The sequence below is a fragment of the Plecotus auritus genome (assembly GCF_963455305.1).
Source record: "Plecotus auritus genome assembly, chromosome: 3".
Classification (NCBI taxonomy): Eukaryota; Metazoa; Chordata; class Mammalia; order Chiroptera; family Vespertilionidae; genus Plecotus; species Plecotus auritus.
In genome coordinates this window covers 215,942,123-215,962,506 of record NC_137772.1, presented here as the reverse complement: position 1 = coordinate 215,962,506, position 20,384 = coordinate 215,942,123, and the positions used below count along the sequence as shown (strand labels likewise).

Here is a 20,384-nt window from a genome sequence, read left to right as displayed (position 1 = left end):
TAATTCACTTTTTTTCCTTTTGTGGATTCGTTTTGTTTTAGTGAAGCTGAAGCTGCCGAAACCTCACCTGTCGCAGTGGGTCAGGCACACGGTTAAAGGGCTGATTTGACATGTGGACTTCACCCCACGGAATAAAGGCGTCAGGTCTGATTTTGCCTCTCCAATCTCTAGTGATACATGGGTACTTGATTCATTTCAAATCAGTTGGCCTTCCCCAACTTTCTCCCTCCCTTTTCTTTCCTTCTCTCTCTCTCTCTCCTTTTGTAAAACACCATTGCTTTTGTTTGTAGCAGTTTAATTACGGTTCTGACAGCCATTTTAATCTCTTCAAAGCTCCCCAACTGCCCCTTTCCAGCTAATCCAATTATATCTACTCCACAAGTTACAGCCTCATCTAAAGATGATTAATTATTGATTAAGCCAATCAAAAAGCATTAGGAAAGATTTATTTAATCTCTTCAGGGGTTCCTATTTTGTTACATGGAGATTATGGCAAATGGACCTGTTGCGTTGCTGACTGGCCCGAAGGTCAGCAGTGCGGTAAGGGGAGGCTGGAATGGGCACATGAGCTGCTTAAACTTGTTATGGAAACTGGCATCGCCCCCTGAAAACTTGTCTACAACCAAGAGCCCACAAGGCAGCGGCTGTAATGTTGGTGGGGCTTGGAGTGAAGGCAAATAACAAACCTCCCTGCTGCCGGCCCCTCTGGGGAGTGCCCAGCCACATGCCAGGTGACGGTGCTAAGCCCAGGGAGACATCCTGGGGCGTGAGAGCGGCTCAGTGGCCACTGGTAAGCCGACAGCAGCCTGGTCAGTTTGAAGAATCAGTAATGTGGACAGCTGGCAGGTTAAGCTGAGGCGCCTGAATATTTATTATAAAATAGGAAACATGTTTCCTGATCCAAGCAATGGGGTCAAAATCACAGAACCTGAAGTTGAAGGGGCCTTAGAGATCATTTAGTCCAACCCCTCCTTTAAGAAGAGACTGAGTGACTTACCCAAGGTCCCACATCTAGTGGCCAAGTTAGACCTGGGACATAGGGGCCCTGGATCCCGGCCATGCGCTCTGCGGCACACACAACTGGGTGACCTGCTCTAACTGCCCTGGGAGCACACTCCTTCAGCTGGTCAGTGTCTGCTCAACACTGTGCGCCAGGAGCTACGTCACATACGGGAGACAGGGAGACGGCTCAGCTGCCCGCTCGAGCAGGTGAAATGTATACATGAAAAGTAAGTCATACGTAACGGGGTAAAACGCTGTAAGAGAATCATGGACGAAGGACTGTGGCGGCTCCTGAGGAGCACTGTCCACACTGCCAGGGGAGCTGGGACGGCACGCCAGGGAGGTGTGTGCCCGGCAGCAGGCACAGGAGGCGTGTAAAGGGCTCCGTGTGGTCCCATTTACTTGTGTGACTTTGTAGAGCTTTTCGGGTCGTTGGTTTCTCTGCTGTCTCTGAAGCTGTGAAAGGCCTGTGTCTGGGGAGAACCGAGGGTCCGTGAATGAGTGGAAGGAGGCAAGGCTGCAAGGGCAGCTTGGGATATAGTAGGCAAGTGTCCTAAATGCCCAGGCAGGCTGTCTCGGGGAGCTGTCTCTGGCGGCTGTGTGTGTGCGGCGTGCACACTGGTAGGGGCACTGGCAGAGACAAGTCATAGGATGGCACTATCACCATGTGTGAGAGGACACAGGAAGCTGGACTATGGCCGTGATGTGGGAAGTCAAGGCTACGTCTCCGAGGTAGACCTGTGATCCACTGGGAGGGCAGGGGCTGGCTGGTGAATAGAGTCCCTGTGCTTCCCACTCACTGACCACGTGACGGCCACATCATGCCCGCAGCAAGGACACAGCAGATGGAGGTCTGCTGGGAAGATGCTGACATCTTCAGGACGTGAAGAGCGTGTGGTCCTTGCATGACAACCGGGTGGAAGTGTTTAATGGAGAGTTCGAAATGATCTGCTTCCATTAAAACTTCTCTCCAGCACTGATGCACACTATGCACATCTACATTTTTATCAGACAGTTTCCTAATGATGGCTGGAGGACTCTGACACTGGATGCTATATACTAATAACTGATACAAAAGGAAAAGGGGCACACTTTGCTGGGAATGAAACATTAAGGCATAAGAAAGCTCAAAGGTCTGAGGAGTTGGTGGACTTGAGGGTACAGTAAGGGGGGGTGGGGTAAAGGCGGGGGTAGGTGGAAGTAGATGAGACGGGAAAAATTCTACCAAGATAGTGAGGAATTGCTGGTGGACATACATCACCCCTCACCCACACTCTCCTGGTGCCCTTCATGATGCTGGGCTAGCTACCAACTGTACAGGGAGCAGCTTTCTTGTTCAAGCCTGGGAGGAGTACGTTCCAATCAAGGCCATCAGTTTCATCCCTACTCCTTAAGCCAATTTTACAATGGAAATAATTAAGAACAATTCATAGTTTCATGGCCAGTAATTCATCTATAGACTAAAAGGCCCCATATTTTAATTCCCACTGGTGATCTATTCTTCCCAAGCACTTATTTTTTGGGCCCTCTGTCTCAACCGCCACCACCGTGGGAGCTCCCGAGGGTATGAGTGTTTTCTTTCCACGTGGCTCCATGTGATGCTTGGACTTCACACTTCTTTGGGAGAAGTGTCCGTGGTCACTGGCCACGTAATCATGTATTCATGCAAATGAATGAAGGCAGCAACGTGATAGAGTGGAGCAAAAAATATCTGGAGCCAGGAGGTCTGTTTGAAGTCCCAACTCTTCCACTTACCAGTTTTGTGATGATGGGCAAGTCTCTGAGTCTGTTTCCCTATCTGTGGAATGGGAATAATGATGATGCTAGCTCTAACTACTTCCTAGTGAAGATGTGAGTAGTAGCATTAATAGTACTAATAGTGGTAGGATTAATAACTACAGTTCAAATGAAAGACTTCCATGAACTGTAAAGGAGTCCTAAATATTCGTGTTACTGTGGTATAATGAAAGGCACATATAGGTTTAGAGTCAGACAGCCCAAGGTTCTAATCCTGGATCCACTGCTCACTAGCAATACGACCTTGAACTCTCTGAACTTCCACTTCCTTGTCTGTAGAATTGGCATAGGAATACCCACCTCACTTAATTGTCATGAGGGCAAAAGGTCATTATACACCTAAAGTGCGAGGTGCAATGGCTGGACTGTCGGAACCCACAGTGGCATTTCCTGTCACGTGCTTACGGAAAGTTTCCCCATGCTCATTAGGGCACTCGGGGAATTAAGTGGGAGAAGAATATGCAGAAGCAAATAAAAGACATGGTCCCTGTCCTCAAGAAGCTTTCAGCCAGTTCAGAAGATAACACACACGCACATTAAACGATAGTAAAAGAATTACAGAACAGCAGATCCAAAAGCTCGAGAGATTAACAGGCAGAGCCCTTTCCCTCGCTTGGTGCTTGATTCACGACACACCCAATTGCAACTCAAATCTGTTCAAAGGACAAAGAGAGAGGGTCCCTTACAGATAGATATGTGACTGTTTTTTCTTATAGCTCCACCTTGCAAAGCTCCAACTTAACGTTTCTAATATTCTTCCTCTCTGTCATACAACTAACAGCCCACAAATGGCAAAATGAAATCTTTGATCCAGGGACTCACTCCTAAAAGGTCCGATAAATGACCTGGTTATACTAGACTGTTTCATTTTATCAGTTCTGTTGTATCTAGATCAGCAAGATATGAACAGAGAATGGGAGGCATTAATGAATACCACAGACATGTTGCTCCACCAATCATATGTACACATGGGAGGGACACAGGAGATGGGGAGGCTGGTCATAGGCTCCTTGCAGGCGACAGACGCAGGGCCAGACTGTAATGGCAGTGATGAATATGGATCATAGGGAGGAAGGCATCCCAGAAGCAGAAGAATTAGTCAAGCACAGGCACAGAAACAAGAGTTAGTTGTGTGCAGGGATTGGCAAACAGGCTGGGTTGGCTGAGGTAAATTTTAAAAAAGCTCAAAACAGATACAGGGTATGAGAAAGAATCTCAGAGGAGACTATGAAATCCTAGGCTGACAAGTCTGGGTTACAGTACAAAGGTATTTCTGTCTTCTATTTCAAGGGCCTTACATTTAAAAGATTCTCCTTACAAAGCCTGAAAGCTATGAAACCGTATCCCTGACATAAAAAAAAGCCGCATGCTTTCATTTTCATACCCCTGTGTCTAGCACAGTGCCTTGCAGACAGCAGATCCTCAATAAGCATGTATGAACTAAATTTAGTTGCAGCTGTTATCATCTTGCACTTTCACAGAAAGGAAAGGTGTTCTATGGGCCTCCTAAGGAAACCACAACCAAGAGAAAAGCTACATCTCTGGGTAGAAGATTCACTTTCATCATTAAGATCCACAGAGGCAGGAAAGGTATTATGAGCATTCTATAGGAAGTTAGTTACTTCCAGGGGTTTCTCTAGTAGACTGTGAGCAACTTGAGGGCAGAGTCCATGTCTTACCTGGCTGTGATCTGCATACCTAGTATAGGATGGAGCATACAGCAGGTGCTCAATGCTTACTGAAAGAATACATGGGCCATAGCATCAATGGAGAACGACAGAGAACCATCTGTCAGGAATCATTCTCATATTATTTTAAGTATAATTATTTCCCTGATGAGGCATCATGCCGTCCAGCGGAAGTCAGCCCCCTTTGCACCGTACAGCCTGGAGCTCCCAACCACTAAATGGTGTAGACTCAGCTTCTAACATACGGAGCACCAGGAGGTCTAGATTCTAATCGCAGATCTTCCACTAACTTGCTGGGTGTCCTTGGGCAAGTCATTTCCTTCTCTGGGTTGAGTCTCCTCCTCTATAAAACGAAGGGGTTGGACAAGATGATCCTCCAGATTCTATGCTAAGTGTCTAAATATTAGGCTACTAAATAAAATTTTGATCTATTTTAAAAAACTGCTAGGTTTTTAAGACACTAAAACTCAATACTGCTAAGCCTTTGTTTTTAATATATTCTAAGCCCAGGAGTCAAACACAGCATCCTACCTAGTTGTCACTGACATACACCAAGACCAGAAATCTATTCTGCAAAACTATCAGCGGATGATTAGAATGATTACAAAGTAAGTCAAAGCAATGGCAACAGTTACAAGGAAGGATCTAAACTCAGTCATGGCCCTCAATAAACAGGCTATTTCATGAAGAATCATTGGTCCTAAATTATGAAGGTCCCATCTAAGGGTGTCAGATATATGTACATCATGGTTAAACAGAGATACTGTATATTGAAATGTGCATCAGGATTAAGATAGTCACATAGCAACAACTCCTTCATACTTACCTTCAATGCTATACACAGGCCTTAACACAAGTTAAGACTGCCCTCGTTATCATCAAAAAGTACAGTGATGTCTACTGGATAAAGAGCCCATTCTAGGCACTGTGACAGTATCATGGCGGGCTTCTCATCTGATCAGGCATCTGGCCAGGGAAGAGATAAGCCTCCAAGAATGTTCAACTGGAACGAAACATCATTTAGAAATTTGATCTTACTAAACGATAAGGAACCATAATCTATAAGGGTTTGGCCAGGCACGAGGACACAGATAAAGCACGTCCAAGAAAGGAAACCCTGCTTTGCCCCAGCCTAACCCTTGGGACTGCTCTTGGAAACCAAAAACTGCTTTCTTAAAGAGTTAGGGGTGGGAGATTATGGAACTTACACCATATCTAAAACTTTCTGGGATGTTTCTCTTTCTTCAGATAGACTGTAACATATATCTGCTCCACTGTTTCCCTGTGAGAATGGTCCTCCGGGATGCCTGGGCTTATAGAAACTTCTCAGAACCTTAGAGAACATTCCACTTTTCAGGGCTTCTGGTTCCTACGTAACTCTTTCCCCCAGAAATGACAGTGCAATATTGGGGATCAGATGCTAACATACCCAATCGCACATTATAGAAGAGGCCAGATGTGTGTGTATAAAACACCTTACTTGACCTGGAAGCAAGAGAATACTCTTGCCCACAGCACATGTTTTTGTGCAATACAAACAAAGCATTCAATTCAAGTGTACTTGTTGAAAAACAGGACATAATTAAGCAGTTGGTAAAATGCATTCTTGTTTCCCACTTGCAGATCTCCCGAGTCCCTTCGAATTTACCTATACGAGTTTCAGCTTCCCGCTTGCCACTTAGCTTGATAACGACTCAAAAACCATTCCCTTGTTTTCAAGGGCTCTTCTTTCTTGTCTGCTCTGTGCACTACAGGGCAGTATGACACATGGAATTAATGACAGGGTCTGTAATGAAACAACAGTCATGCAAACACCGGTCTGCTCTTTTGATAAAACAGCATGTTAGAGACCTATTCACCTCCCTCTAATTGAGTACTGCATAATAGTTTCTATCCTTTTATGTAACATATTTTGTCCTATGATTAGAAAGGAAGAAAAGGGGTTCGGAAACCTATGAGGCATTGCTTCCTTCAATCATCCCCTGATTAATTCTCTGTTTTTAATGAGGGTGGCTGTTATTTAGGCAGGTTCTGTTACATACTTGTTTTGTTGACTTCTGTACAATGTCTAACAAAACCCAGAATGGGATAATTGGGAACCATTTCTTTGGCCCAGGGATTCCTGCTCTTAATGCAAGGTTGGCTTGGAAAAAAGAACCCTGACATTTTAAATTAGCCATTTCATATTTAATTCCTTTTCACATTTGAGAGATAGGTTGAGAAACTGGTATATAAATAAAGTCTTTAATTAACACAGAGCTTTTCCAAAAATGCCTTGCAAGAATGGAGCCTGTGATGGCCTGGAGAAAGAAGCTCTGTAATCTTTGCTACAATTCCAAGTCTGAGAGTGCATCTTATTTCAAGATTTCAGCATCACTACAATAGTCCCTAATTCACTGAAGTACAATGGATTTCCCAGTAACTTGGGATATTCTTATAAGTGATTTTAAGGTTAATGTTATTTCTTCCCTCACAGAAATAACATTACAACCTCTGGCCCTGGTTAACATGTTCAGTTACATACTGTGAAAGTGTCCTTTGGACCCTGATCCTTCATCTCTCCTTATATTTTTCATCTAATGGCTTCCCAGGGCTGCCTGGTTATACTGGTTTTTCACTAAGCCACTAGCCCAGTAGGTAGGAGGTATATGGAGGCTTTTTCACAGCAAATTCTCGGTATTCAGGCTGCATCTTTCAGAAACGATTCCGAGGCCCTCCTTTCAGCCCTCACTATCTTACTTTGGGAATGGGTACAATTGGGAAGGTTAAACATGTAGCATAAAAATATCACTCCCGAGACAAATGGATATGGCATATTGTCCATACCACATCCTTCCATTTTGTGAAGGCAATTGGGAGTTGCCTAAACAGTCGCAAAGGGAAGCCTTTTAAAAGTTAAGTTTGCTTAATGTATCATACTAAGTATAAGAATTTGTTAGAATACCTAAAATCATTCTCTTTTCAAAACTGAGACCTTATTTTTTTAAAAGACACTATGGAATCACAGCAGTTTTACTGGTTTCCTCTATATAAAGCTGTGTGTTTTTTATTTTGTTTGTTTTTTAAAGCATAGGCTATTTATTTAGCTCCAAACCTGGTATTTGAAAAGAGCTCAAATTAATTATGGAATGAAAGAGTAGGAATATATGCCATCCAAACCTAAATGATCTTCTCAGGAAAATATGCTTACTATCTGTCTTTTTGCTTTGTGCTTGTTTAAAATTTAGAATGTTTTATTAAAAATAATCAGACTGACAAATTTTTGAGAGGTGTTGGTAATTTTCAAGATAACATGACCTGGAGTTTGAAGACTAGGAATTGAGTCCGGCTATGTCATTATCCAGATGCCAGGCCTTGGGTCAGTCATATAAACACTGGTCCCACTTACTCTTCAGTGAAACACCTTTCCCTATCTAAGTCACAGGGCTGTTTCAATGACCAAAGGAGATAATATATATTGAAGCACTTTTTAAAAACTTTAAAGCACTATGTAAATATTAGTCTATTATTATTGTTCTCAATTCTGTTAGAAGACCACATGCAAAGCTTCTGAAAATTTGCTGCCCACCTCACATTAAACAGCATGGTTAAGATGCAGAGAATGAGGTTAGGGATAGTGCTAGAAGCATAAAATCCAGTTTCTTTCCCTTAAATAAAGGTATTCTTTATTATATCTTGGTAATTTCTTTACAGAATTTTTCTATCCTATAGTCCAAATTAGTAAAATAAATAATAAGAGGTCAGTATTGACAACTGACACTACTGAATAAAGCAGTAGAAATATAAGTTATGTGTTCTTCCCAAATAGAAAGACTTAAAAGTTAAACAAGGAGGGTAACAAAGAGAGCAGAAAGTCAAAAGCCATTTCAGCTAGTGCTTAAACCAAGAGCTCAAAGTAGTCATTCCTACTAGAGTTAAAGGACAATGACTACCTACAGGCAGGACAAAGGCAGCATGATATCCTCCTTTGGAGCTGTCTAGCCAGGAAGGGCCCTCTATACCCTAGCAACATACAATATCCAGTTTCTCAAATTAATCCTCACCTGCCACTTCAAAGGTACATTAATTTAACTGGATCCCAGTTCCCTTAATTGGACGTCCAAGCAACCTCAGGGTGTATGTTAATGATGTGAAACAGTGCTGTCTAATGAAAATATAATGTAAGCTACAAAATGTAAGCCAAATATGTCATCTTAAATGCTCTGGTAGATACACTGAAAAAGTAAGGAAAGAGATAAAATTACTTTTAGTATATCATAAAACTTCAATGTAAAATCTATATTAAACAAATGAGATATTTTATTTCTTTTTGTACTGAGTCTTTGAAAGTCTGAGTATTTAAAACTTACAGGACATCCCAATTCAGACTAACCACATTTCAAGTGCTCAACAGTCATTTATGGCTGGTGGTTACCACATTGGACAGAGGAGAGCTAAAGGATTTTCTGATGTAAACAATTAAATCTTTATGCTTTAGTTCCTACAATAGATCTCACAATGCTTTAAAGATTGGACCACATTTCTGAAATATACCTGAAAAGCATTTCCTTGACTAACTCATCAAAAAGGTGGGTATAATCATAGTTGTTACTTTTGTAAGCAGAGCAAAGTAACTTATTTACAAGAAAAAAATTACATATTTATTACTTTTCAGTCATAAAGCACTTGTCCTAACTTTAGTTAAGTTTAAAAATAATCTCTGGATTAAAAGGAACTATTCCACATTTGGTACCTGCACTTATTTAAGAAAGCCATGTCCCAAATACTGCACAATGACTGGCAATAAAAAAATGAATGAATAAATAAAAATTATTAGATAAGACAAGGAAGAAATGGGAAAACAATTATTATTTATTTAGACACATGTAAACTTTAGAGGATATTGATAGAGTATCTAAGTGAAAAGGCAATGGACCTTGTTAAAAAGTAATGGGGTAAGGGTGGGGTATAAGATTAATCAGTCCTGGTTCCAACTAAGGAACTAGAGAGGATTAGAAAGGTCAAAACAAACTTGAAATATTATTTCCCTTGGTTAGTTTAAGCTTAAGCCAATCAATCCTCTCCCTCCTTTTTGGAGGAGGCTGCATTATTATATACAAGTTGTGTGCTGTAGCTAAGGTGAATGCAATTGTATTAGCCACACTGGACTTGCTTAACCACACACAATCCCCATTCTAATCTCCTGCTTAAATTGCAGCGGCTTATTCTTTTTCCAATTCAGAGAAAGAAAGAGGAGGTGTAGAGGCAGGCAAGTTTCATCCCCCTTTCCACCTCTGCTCTCACATTAAAACTGTCAAATGAAGCTTTCTATAATAATCTCATGCCTCAAGACTGAATGTTTATGTTTGATAAATATTAAATTTTATTTCTATATAAAATAAATTATCAAGCCTGATATTTAAATTAGCTAGTCATGGGCCAAAGAACCTTTATAGAATTCTTTTCTAGTCCTGAATTTTATGACATTTGGCCAAAAATTCAAACTGCCAAAAGTATGCTTTAAAGTCGTAAACCATATAGGCTATTTTATAGAACAGGAAACTGACCTTCAATTTGGGGATCAGCTGTGTTATTTTCTCACACACTGGGGAAACCACAGGATACAAGGCACTGTACTAGCTAGACATGATGGGATTAATAGGGCTCAGATTATCCTCAAACTCTTAAGACCCCCAGGTCCACTGCCAACCCCCTTATCTACATCTGTTCCAAATACAGTCCTTTTACTTAAAAACAAACCAAGCACTTGGAATACTTCTAAGTCAGCTGGTATTCAATGGGAAGAAAGTGTATGAGCACTAGTCTCTCCAGTGTCCTTGGAAATCCAGGTAAAATAAAGCTGCTAGGATGGTGAGCTCCTTGAGGCAGTAGCTATGTCCAGCGTGGAGGCAAAATGGAAATGTAATTTTAACTTTTGCATTGGTGGTTTTACAGTTTTGGTAGTGTATATCATCTATACCCTACACCAGGCTCAGTAACAGTATTTGGCATGACCAACCTTAGTCAGCACTTTGGTAAATGCTTTGGCATGGGCCACTGTTGCTAACCACCATCCTGGTGCAGGTCCTTCACATCTGCTCTCCTATGGATGGAAAAAAGGAAGTGTCTAGTGTCCATTCATTGGCCACATCACCTCCAACCCTACCCTTGACTCACGTGCCTTTCAATTCAGGCCCAGGAGAGAATGATTCCATTTCTGAGAAGGAAAGTTAATCAGACGAAGCTACAGTACACTTTTAGTGCAATAAAGACTTGGTGGGATGCAGGACATCCTTGGAGGACGGTTGAGGGAGCTGACCAGCAGCACAATGCTGAAGAAAATGACCAGGAAGTATTCTGGCCAACACTGACTCTCACAGACAGACACAGTAACACAGCAGACAAAGCAAAAGTCTTGAGTTCTGGAAAATGAAGTTCCTAGTCTCACTTTATTATGAAGCTTGAAAGAGAATGTATGTGAAATGTTTTGTAAACTGTTAAAGGAAATGGATTATCACCAGACATTAGTTTGGAAATGTTTGGGGAAATTCTTTAGGACTTGCTTCCCCCAATGATAAATTTGATAATATATTAATCAAGTAATGATAAAACAACTTAAGCTCTTTAGAAGAAAGAATACCAAAGAGTTACCTTAACAAGAGTAAGTTTCCCTCCACCCGGAATGAGTGGTCATTTCTCCACCTGTCTATTAAATGCCTCTTACACTTTAAGGATCAGCACAAATGCTACCTTTCCTGTGAAACAATCCAGACAGAACGAACTGCTCCTTTTCCTGGGTGCTTACAGTTCAACACAGACCTTATTTTATTTTCTTCTAGAATAGATTTCCTTCACTAGAATGTGAGCTTTCCAGAGGCAGAGCTTGTCATGTTCACCAATCTCCCTCATCTTCTGAGCACAATGCCTTGCTAACATTAATAAACGTTCCTTGACTTGTACTGCATTTAGTCTACTTTGGCTTACAGCTTCTTGTTTACCTCAAAAAAACCAAAACCAAAACCAATAACAGTGAAAAGAGAGAAGAAACTTAAGACAAACATGTAAGATGCATAAAGAATGGCTTCATTCTTTGCATTCCTGCTTTGGAATGCCCACGGCTGATCTCCACACAGCTTTGTCATTGACTGTTATTAGTGAGAGCAAATGTTAGAAAGCACAGAAAGGCAAACAATGTGAAAAACCCACCACACGTCATGCAAAGTCTGTCATGTAGGACTACTCTCAAAGTTGCCTTTAGCTCCAATTTTTCAATAGCAAAATCGGTGCCAACAAGACCTATTTGTTCTGCTTTGTAAGTGCAAAAACCAGTGTCGCCTTCAGGTTGAGTTGGGAATTATCTGCTGGGTATTGCTGGGTGAGTACATACCTTCTTTGAGGCATATTTTAAATCAGGTGGACGCTTGGTTATTTCAGACTTGACGTTTGTGCATTTATTTGTTGGCAGCCTCTAGAATATGTGAATTTCCCTGAAATTACAAGAAGGACCTGGCACTGTTTTTGTTGCTGTTATAGGAACACCTATAAAGGTGAATTTATATTAGGGATGCCTCTTGTCTCTTTCAGTAAGTACCTGAATTACACTGTATTGTCTTAGGTAGTTCTGTCCCCCATCTCCCACTTTCCTAGCTTGGAGCTTACTCATCCTGGATATATGGGCCAGTTGACTAGCATCTGTGTTATCTTTTAAGAACTCATATTATTAAAATTATTTATGAACATGATATTTATGTAATTGACCTGTTTACTATTAGTATGTCCTAACATACTAATGTGCTCCACTCGGGTCCTGTTAACACTTCCTACTCCTACCAGAGGGACTATTAGACCACTGTGTTTCATCGGGTCCTTTTGGAAACAGCTAAGCACAAATTCTATTTTTACATATTCATTCCAAACTTGTTATTCTGCCTCCTATAGGTTTGCCATATCATATCTTATATTTGACTGTTCTATCAAAAGTATGGAGAATGTCATCTGCAAACAGATGACAATGTCTTTTGAAGACTGTGAGCATTGTCAGTTGACTGTAAATTCTAACCCTGGGAAAAGATGAGAGTTTAAAAAGACTAGCTAGAAGTTCTACTAGGTTTGCAGGTGATGAAACTACTTACTTCTAAATAACTTGTACCACACTGCCAGCATCATCTGAAAGAAGCTCAGACTCAGCAGAGGGTCTAAATACCCACTCACTCCTGTCACACTCTCCATGTTTTCAAACATTACTACTCTAAGCCTCCTGCTGTGCTCTAAGCTTCTGCCCTCTTTGTTACACCTTTTCCTTTAATGGCTGGCTTTCCTATTCCAGTTGCTGCTTCTCTTGGCTGAGGGATACTGTTCTTCACATAGTTGTGAAAAAGGAGATGAACAGAAGAAATTCACCTTTAAGTGACAGCTGCCACTGACACACAGAAGCACTCACTCAAGATGGCTTAAAGGAGAAAGTGACTCAATGCATGGCTGGAAAATAAGCAATTCAGGCAAGTGTGAAAGGAATTAATATTTTCTAATAATTCCTCTAAGATAACTAGTTGCTGATTAGTATATATTTGATTTAATTATCTTCCAAACTGACTATTTTTGGAGGAGAAGGAGATGTGGAGCCAGAAGGGAAGGGGAGACTGTTTTTAGAGCCCCTAATTAATGCAAGCGCCTGCTTCCAGAAAAGCCTTCATTTGAGCTATTCCTTTTCACTTTTTCCTGTTGGGTACATGACAATTTAGAATTCTTGGTTTCATCAAAAAAGAAAAAAAAAAAAGCATCATGATTTGAAACAAAAAACCAAAACAGACCAAAACAAAAAATACAAGAAGCGGCAAAATCATTGAACCTAACTCAGTATCTTTTTGAAGACAGGGAGGTTAGTTGGTTAAATGTCACAGGGACCTAGCAGTTACTGCCCCACCTTGGAGAGTGTGACTGTTTAAGAGTGCATATCCAGAGGCACAGGTAGGGACCGCGGGAGCTGAGAGCACTAACTGCTGCTGCCAGGGCCACCCTGTGCCAATCAGCATGGATTTCCAGAGCTGCTGCTCTATGGGAACTCTCAGCGAGAGAGACAAAGAAATAGAACATTTGTAGAAACCAAGCAAAAAATGGATGGGAATACAATACCTGGAAAGTTTATCAAGCATGTTGACAAGTTTCATGGCTTCATATTCTTTTTGTTCTTCTGTCATTTCATCTATAAGGTTTGGCATTGGTTCCTCTAAATGACCAGTGATAAGATTAATGCTACAAAAAGAAAAAAAAGTTATGCTGTATGTTTTAAAATTATGCTCTTTCTATACTTTGCTGGTCCAAGTTGTAAGTTATAATAAGAAAGAGTATAGTTGCCAAAAAAATTGGCAATAATAGAATTTTATGGTATAGAACTGCTCTAGAATTTTTTTAAAAAAATTACTTTCCTAGTATTAACTATTATTTTTCAAAAATTAAAACTAACTTGCCAACTTAAAAAAATAAGGCCCGGCTGCTTTTTAAAAATATGAAATTTGATTGGGTATTTAGGGTAAATATCCTTGGATGCACACCTTCTTCTTTAATTATAAGGGGAAAAATGATTTAAGAGAGGGAGAAATTCATTTTGTGATACAGCATAAAACAAATATATAAAAAAATTTGGAAAAATGATGATAGGCTGGAATCTGAAAATGAAAGCATGCCAATTTATAATCTCAGGAAATTAGTCCATTAGTGAGACCACAGAAGGCAATGAGTGTTTAAATAATAAAAAATAAAGCAGAAGAACAATTTTAATTAGATTTGATCTGACCTAGATAAAAAAGGAATGAAATGTAGCCTACCAAGAGACAGGTATACCCCATCTGGCTTTCTGGAAATAGATTTAATAAAGTACTTAGAATGAATACGTTCCATAAATTATGTACGAAGTTCTAACACCAAACAAGCTATCTTCTTAGATAAAAGACACATTATTTTTTTTTTAAGAAAGTGAAATAAAAGGTAATTCTTCCAATGGCTGCTAAATATCTGTAAGTTAAATATGTTTCTGGAGAAAAGGACAAGCAATTATAGCATTTTGTACTAGCCAAGTACAGATGGTTTGCTTTTAATGATCAAATGAAATATCCCTGCAAACAGCAAATTGCTAATAAATTGCTTTATAGGGTCTACAAACACAAATGCATTCAGGGACCAGGCCTTCAGGATAAGCGAGTGAGTGAACTGGTTGAGTATAAGCAATGTAGTGTGCTGGGACTGGAGTAAACTAGAGGTTAGAATGCGAGTCTCACTAGAAAAAAATCACGTGGGCCAAAACAAGGGCATTGTGATCAATTAGGTTCTCTGGTGGCGAGCTTCTACTTGGGCAAGTTAACTTTACTGACCTGGGCTTTCTCATTTGGAGTAAGGGTTAGGCCACAGGTACTATTATCTATTACCAAATTTCCTTTTCTTTTGCTGAATTCCTCAGAGGCTACATGACATGCAGATTCTTGTGAAAGAATTCAGTGCTCACCATCCTCATTTACTGGATCTAAAACATCTGTTTTGCCATTCTTGCATAAGACCTATGTCTAGAGCTGTAGTTAAAAAATCTTTTTTCCTTCCATCCCCTGCTTCTTATTTAACAAATGAAACCCTAGGTAGAGGGCCACTATGTAAAGTAGACAAAAGTTGGAACTGCTCAGGCAGAAGAGATAGGGATGGCCAAGAGCCCCTCTATTTGTCTGCACTGTTAAGGTATTCCCTAAGACACTTTCAGGAACTCTGATGCTCAGGGTAAACAGTCTGAAACCCACAGGCTTGCCAGTGATTTTTAGCCTTGGCTGTACATTAGAATCACTTGGGAAACTTTAAAGAGAACTAAATCTGTGTGTGTGTGAACATGTATATACTAGAGAAATTCGTGCATGGGGGAGGAGGGGTGTCCCTCAGCCCAGCCTGCACCCTCTCCAATCTGGAACCCCTCAAGGGATTGGGTCTAAACGGGCAGTCAGACATCCCTCTCACAATCCAGGAATGCTGGCTCCCAACCGCTCACCTGCCTGCCAGCCTGATCACCCCCTAACCACTCCCCTGCCAGCCTTATCGATGCCTAACTGCTCCCCTGCCAGCCTGATTGCCCCTAACTGCCCTCTCCTGACGGCCTGGTCACCCTAACTGCCCTCCCCTGTTGGCCTGGTCACCCCTAATTGTCCTCCTCTGCAGGCCTGGTTGTTCCTAACTGCCCTCCCCTGCAGGCCTGGTCACCCAAACTGCCCTCCCCTGCAGGCCTGATCGCCCCCAACTGCCCACCTTTGCAGGCCTGGTCCCTCCCAACTGCCCTCCCTTGCAGGCCTGATCACCCACAACTGCCTTCCCCTGCTGGCCATACTGTGGTGGCCATCTTGTGTCCACGTGGGGGCAGCCATCTTGTGTGTTGGAGTGATGGTCAATTTGCATATTGCCTCTTTATTATATAGGATGTTTTTAAGTTTTCCAGATAATTCTGATACACAATGAGTTAAGAACCACTGGGCTAGAGTGCCTACTACAGACACTCGTAATGCACTATTACTGCCTCTCCTTTTTTTTTTTTTTTCAGGTGCTCATAAAAGAAGAGAAAAAGTCTTCTAGTTAAGTGGCCATTAACAAAAACACTGAATGGGGTCATCATTTTTCCCAAAAATCGAGAACAAAGAGGACCCAGACAAGGATTCTGAGAACTACAGAGTTCTTAAGAGGTATCCAGATGCCACAATGAAAATGTAATTCCATCACCCATCTATTATTTGCTTAGGCGTATAACGAGACATGTTTTTACTGGTTTCTCTACTGCTGCCTGCTAACTCAGAAAAACAACTAGTCTTATAAATGATAAGTAAAAAGTACTTATTGTAGGCACATACCACTTCCCAAGCAAACAAAGGAAATCAGTTCTTAGAACAAAGTATAAGGGAAGGTAGTAGATATATTTATTAACTGTATCTGCTCAACTTGTCTTCTGAGTGAAGGCTTCTCTCATAAATGTCTATGGAGGGGTGATTTTAAAAACCAGGCCCACAGACTGTTTTAGAATATGATGACATTATACAAGCCATTGTGTGCCTCAGGGAGAGGTGTGTCAGGAGGACACACTGGTGAGCTCTGTGGTATGGTGGACACCACAGCACACAAAGGTCAGGACATGCATTCCTGGGTCAGAGCACATTTGATTCTTTTCTCGTTTCTTTTAAGGGCTTAATGGAAATGATGTCTGTTTTCCGTAAGCTGACCTCAAGTTCTCTGCTGCTAAAATGATTTAATGGCTTGCTCTGAAATTAGGTACTAAAGTCACAAAATCCTTTGCTCACTGAACATAAAAGTAGTAGCTAGAAATTCATTTTTATGGAGTAGGAACTTACCATCCTTTACCCATGGAGTAAAACATTCCAATCCCCCCAAAGTCACTCCAGGGATCCAGGTTTCATTTTTTCCTTTACAAAAACACCCCACCCCGCCCCCGTACTCGGAATAATGTAAACAGTGCCACAGAAAACAACAGGAGCTATGCCACCCTCTTAAGGGAAAAATGGCAGTGTGCTGGGGGTAGGAGGCAGACTGGGACACTGTCTCCTCCCTTGCTCCCCACTTCACACTGGTGGCATGCAGTTTCCTTACCCAGAGAAGAATAGAAGACAGTCACCACAACAATGATGTCAGTTTCCATAAAATAGGTTATTTTCAGTTGAGTAAACACTTGCCACCTTATAACCTCAAACAGTAGAGTATGCGACTTAGCTTTCAGTTTCAGGATCTTAACCCTGTGAAATTCTGGGGTTCGTTTTATTTTGTTCCAAGACGCTGAGTCTTAAGATACTTTAAGTACACTAATTGTGGTGGATATTTTATTGGATAATTTTATATTTACCATGATTTTCACCACCTTTTTTCTGCTTCCTTCCCTCCTCTTCCCAGCACTCTAACCCTATGATTAATTGTCTTCCAATTAGATGACAAGAAGTATCTAAACTCTTATCTGTGGTATGTCATTGAGAATTTTGTATTTTCTTAGGCCCTTATATGAACTGACCACAGCTATATGGGCCTGGAGATGAAATTATTAAGACATACTAAAAAGTATGAGCAAATAATAAACATATGCATAAAAGTTGAAATATATTTCAAGACTTTTGCTTTTTCTTAAAATTGTTGTTACATTTGGTCATCAATAGCACTAGGTCACTTAGCAAAAAAGACCCATTAAAAATTCCCTGAGCTACATGAAAGTTAACTTCAGTCTCTAAAAAGTGTGGATTAAATTTTACTCAAAGCATTCTGGCTGAAGAATGGGCTATATAAAGCTCAACCCCTACAAAGCCAGGCAGGTAAGATGAACAAAAAGGATATGCTGTCAAACCAAGGGAACTTATGCCTGGTATGAAGGGAACCGCACCAACTCCATTGCCATGCAAGAATGTTATTAGAAACCTCCACTTTTTAAAAAGGAGCTGAAAATCCAAATTTTCACATGAAATATCTGAATTCTACATTCTGGCAAGTAATAATTTTAAGCAGTACTATATAAAGTTAAAAAAAAAATAAACACACAAAACCCAAATTACCAATGCAACATGGGAAAATCAAGCAGAACCTACCTGTAGTCTAAATCTAACCTATGAGCTTACAATTTGCAATCTCTGGGAAAGAACCAGGGTTTTAGGAAAAGGCATTTGCGAACCCAGACTAAAAAGGAAGGGGACAGGTAGGGTGGGAAAGGAGACATTATCTGCCAATGAAGCTACAAATGTCTTTCCAGGAAAATCTCCCCAGAATATTTGTCCCCACAAAACAACAAAAGAGCAGAGTGGGACTTTACCATATCCTGATGTTCTTGAATTCCATTCCCTGGCTTCCACTCCCCAATTGCAAGTTGGGCTTGATGAGGACAGCCACCTCAATCATTTGGTATCCCAATGCTGAGAGAGGCTGACTGACTCAAAAAATTTATTCAACAAATCAAACAACAAATTTATTCAACAAAAATCCACTGAGTGCCTACTGTGTGCCAGGCACTATTCTGGGGACATCTCAATGGACAAAAGCAAACACAAGAAAGTCTCTTCTCTCCTGGAGCATACCTTCCAATGGGGAAAACAGACGTCATAAGTAAACTGTGTGGTATGTTAGAAGTGCTATGAAAACAAGAGCCATGTAAGGAAGTGTGACGTGGAGGGGTGACAGTAGGTGTGCTGCAGTTTTTATTGAGTGTACAGAATGGGCTTCACTAAGATGATATCTGAGTAAAGACTTGGAAAAGGTGAGACAGTAAGATATGTCAATGATATGGCGGTTCCTCAAAAATTTAAACATAGAACTACATAAACATTGATCCAACAATTCTGCTTCTGGGTATATACCCAAAAGAAGTGAAAGCTGGATTCTCGCAGGTTTGGCTCAGCGGATAGAGCATCAGCCTGCAGACTGAAGAGTCCTGGGTTCGATTCTGGTCAAGGACACATGCCCAGGTTTTGGACTCAATCCACAGCAGCGGGGCATGCAGGAGGCAGCTGATCAATTATATATATATATGAAGTGAAAGCTGGGACTTGAACAGATATGTGTACACCTATTTTACAGCAGCATTATTCACAACTAGAGGCCCGGTGCATGAAAATTCATGCACTTGAGGGGGGGGTCCTTCAGCCCAGCCTGCCCCCTTTCACAGTCTGGGAGCCCTCAGGGGCGGGAGGTGACCGGGTGGTCAGGGGACGGCGATGCCCCCATCAAACCTCTGCTGCTGCCACTGCTGGCATCGCAAGCCTTGGCCGGCCCTGGTTACCTGAGCCTTGGGTGGCCCTGGGCGGCTGGGCAGCTGACATCCGAGGCTTGCCTGTGCCTCAAGCTGGCCCTGGGCGGCTGGGGGGCTGAGGGGACTGGGGGACTCTGGAGGCAGGCGCGTGGAGCGGCCAGACCCACCTAGTGGCGGGCCCAGATGTGCCGCATGCCTGCCGCCCCGGCGGGGCTGAGGGGACTGGGCACCGCCATCTTGCAGCTGTGGATGCCACCATCTTTTGAGGGCGTGACAGTCAATTAGCATATTCCCTCCCTATTGGCAGTAGGTGCCTCCATCTTTGTGAGGGCGTGATGGTCAATTAGCATATTCCCTCTTTATTAGATAGGAGGATAGCCAAAAGGTGGACACAATTTAAGTCTTCACTGACAGAAGAATGGTTAAATAAAATGTGGTACAAACAAATGGAATGTTATTCAGCCTTATGAAAGATGGAAATTTTGAGACATGCTACAATATGGATGAATCTTAAAGACATTATTCTAAGTGAAATTAGCCAGTCAAAAAAGGATAAATATTGTATATGATTTCACCTATATATGGTTCCTAAAATGGTGAATTTTATAGCATGTATATTTTACCCCTCAAATAAGAAGGCAAAGTGAAGAGCACAATAAAACTTGCTTTGCCAACCTCAACTACACCCGCGCCCCCCCAAAAAAGCACACCATAAGCTCTGAAGTCAGGCCACCTGATAACTCATGAACTATGTGCTCTACACAAGTACTTGACATCACTGAGCTTTAGTGTCCTCTTCTATAAACTGGGGAGAACTCTATCCCAAAGGGTTACTATAAAAGTTAAATGAGATAATATCAGGAAAGTTCTTAGAACAGTACCTGCACATATTAGACACTCAATAAATACCAGCTATTATTATTAGCATAAGTGAGCCACTTGCTAAGAAATAAGCAAGCCAAAGGCCTTGGATGATGTAGTAAGCTTACTCTATTCAGTTAAATCATCACCCAAGAGGGGCCTGTGCAATCTTCATTAACTAAAGAAGCCATACAACAATTATGTATTTGGAGCAATTTCCTATAGATACATTCAGATAGAGACAGCAGTTAATGGCTGAAAATGTCTCAAGTAGTTTGAGAATTACCATAAAAATAGAACAGTGA

The 20,384-nt window shown here is 41.3% G+C and overlaps 2 protein-coding genes across 9 annotated transcripts in view; one reads left to right on the top strand and one right to left on the bottom strand.

Annotated features, from left to right (window-relative positions):
• The window catches only part of MTERF2 (mitochondrial transcription termination factor 2), an 87,949-nt gene extending 74,621 nt beyond the window's left edge, over nucleotides 1–13,328 (top strand). For both annotated transcript variants that reach the window (XR_013960236.1, XR_013960237.1), the window contains one exon: nucleotides 12,793–13,328. The gene's annotated coding sequence lies outside the window, so the exon portion shown is untranslated. The remainder of the gene's footprint in view (nucleotides 1–12,792) is intronic.
• RIC8B (RIC8 guanine nucleotide exchange factor B) overlaps nucleotides 1–20,384 on the bottom strand; it is a 113,144-nt gene that overhangs the window by 3,522 nt on the left and 89,238 nt on the right. The window contains exons 9-12 of one of the 7 annotated variants that reach the window (XR_013960233.1): nucleotides 13,599–13,718; nucleotides 10,486–10,569; nucleotides 6,136–6,273; nucleotides 5,314–5,490 (exon numbers count right to left, since the gene is read on the bottom strand). The exons of 1 other annotated variant lie outside the window; for it this stretch is intronic. Coding sequence is in view for 2 of the 6 variants with exons in the window: in XM_080662091.1 (XP_080518217.1) it covers nucleotides 10,530–10,569; nucleotides 13,599–13,718 (160 nt within the window). In the remaining 4 variants the exon portion in view is untranslated. Of the gene's footprint in view, nucleotides 1–5,313; nucleotides 6,274–10,377; nucleotides 10,570–13,598; nucleotides 13,719–20,384 lie in introns of those variants that run through there. 5 more of the 7 variants (XR_013960232.1, XR_013960234.1, XR_013960235.1 and 2 more) reach the window with 5 other exon arrangements.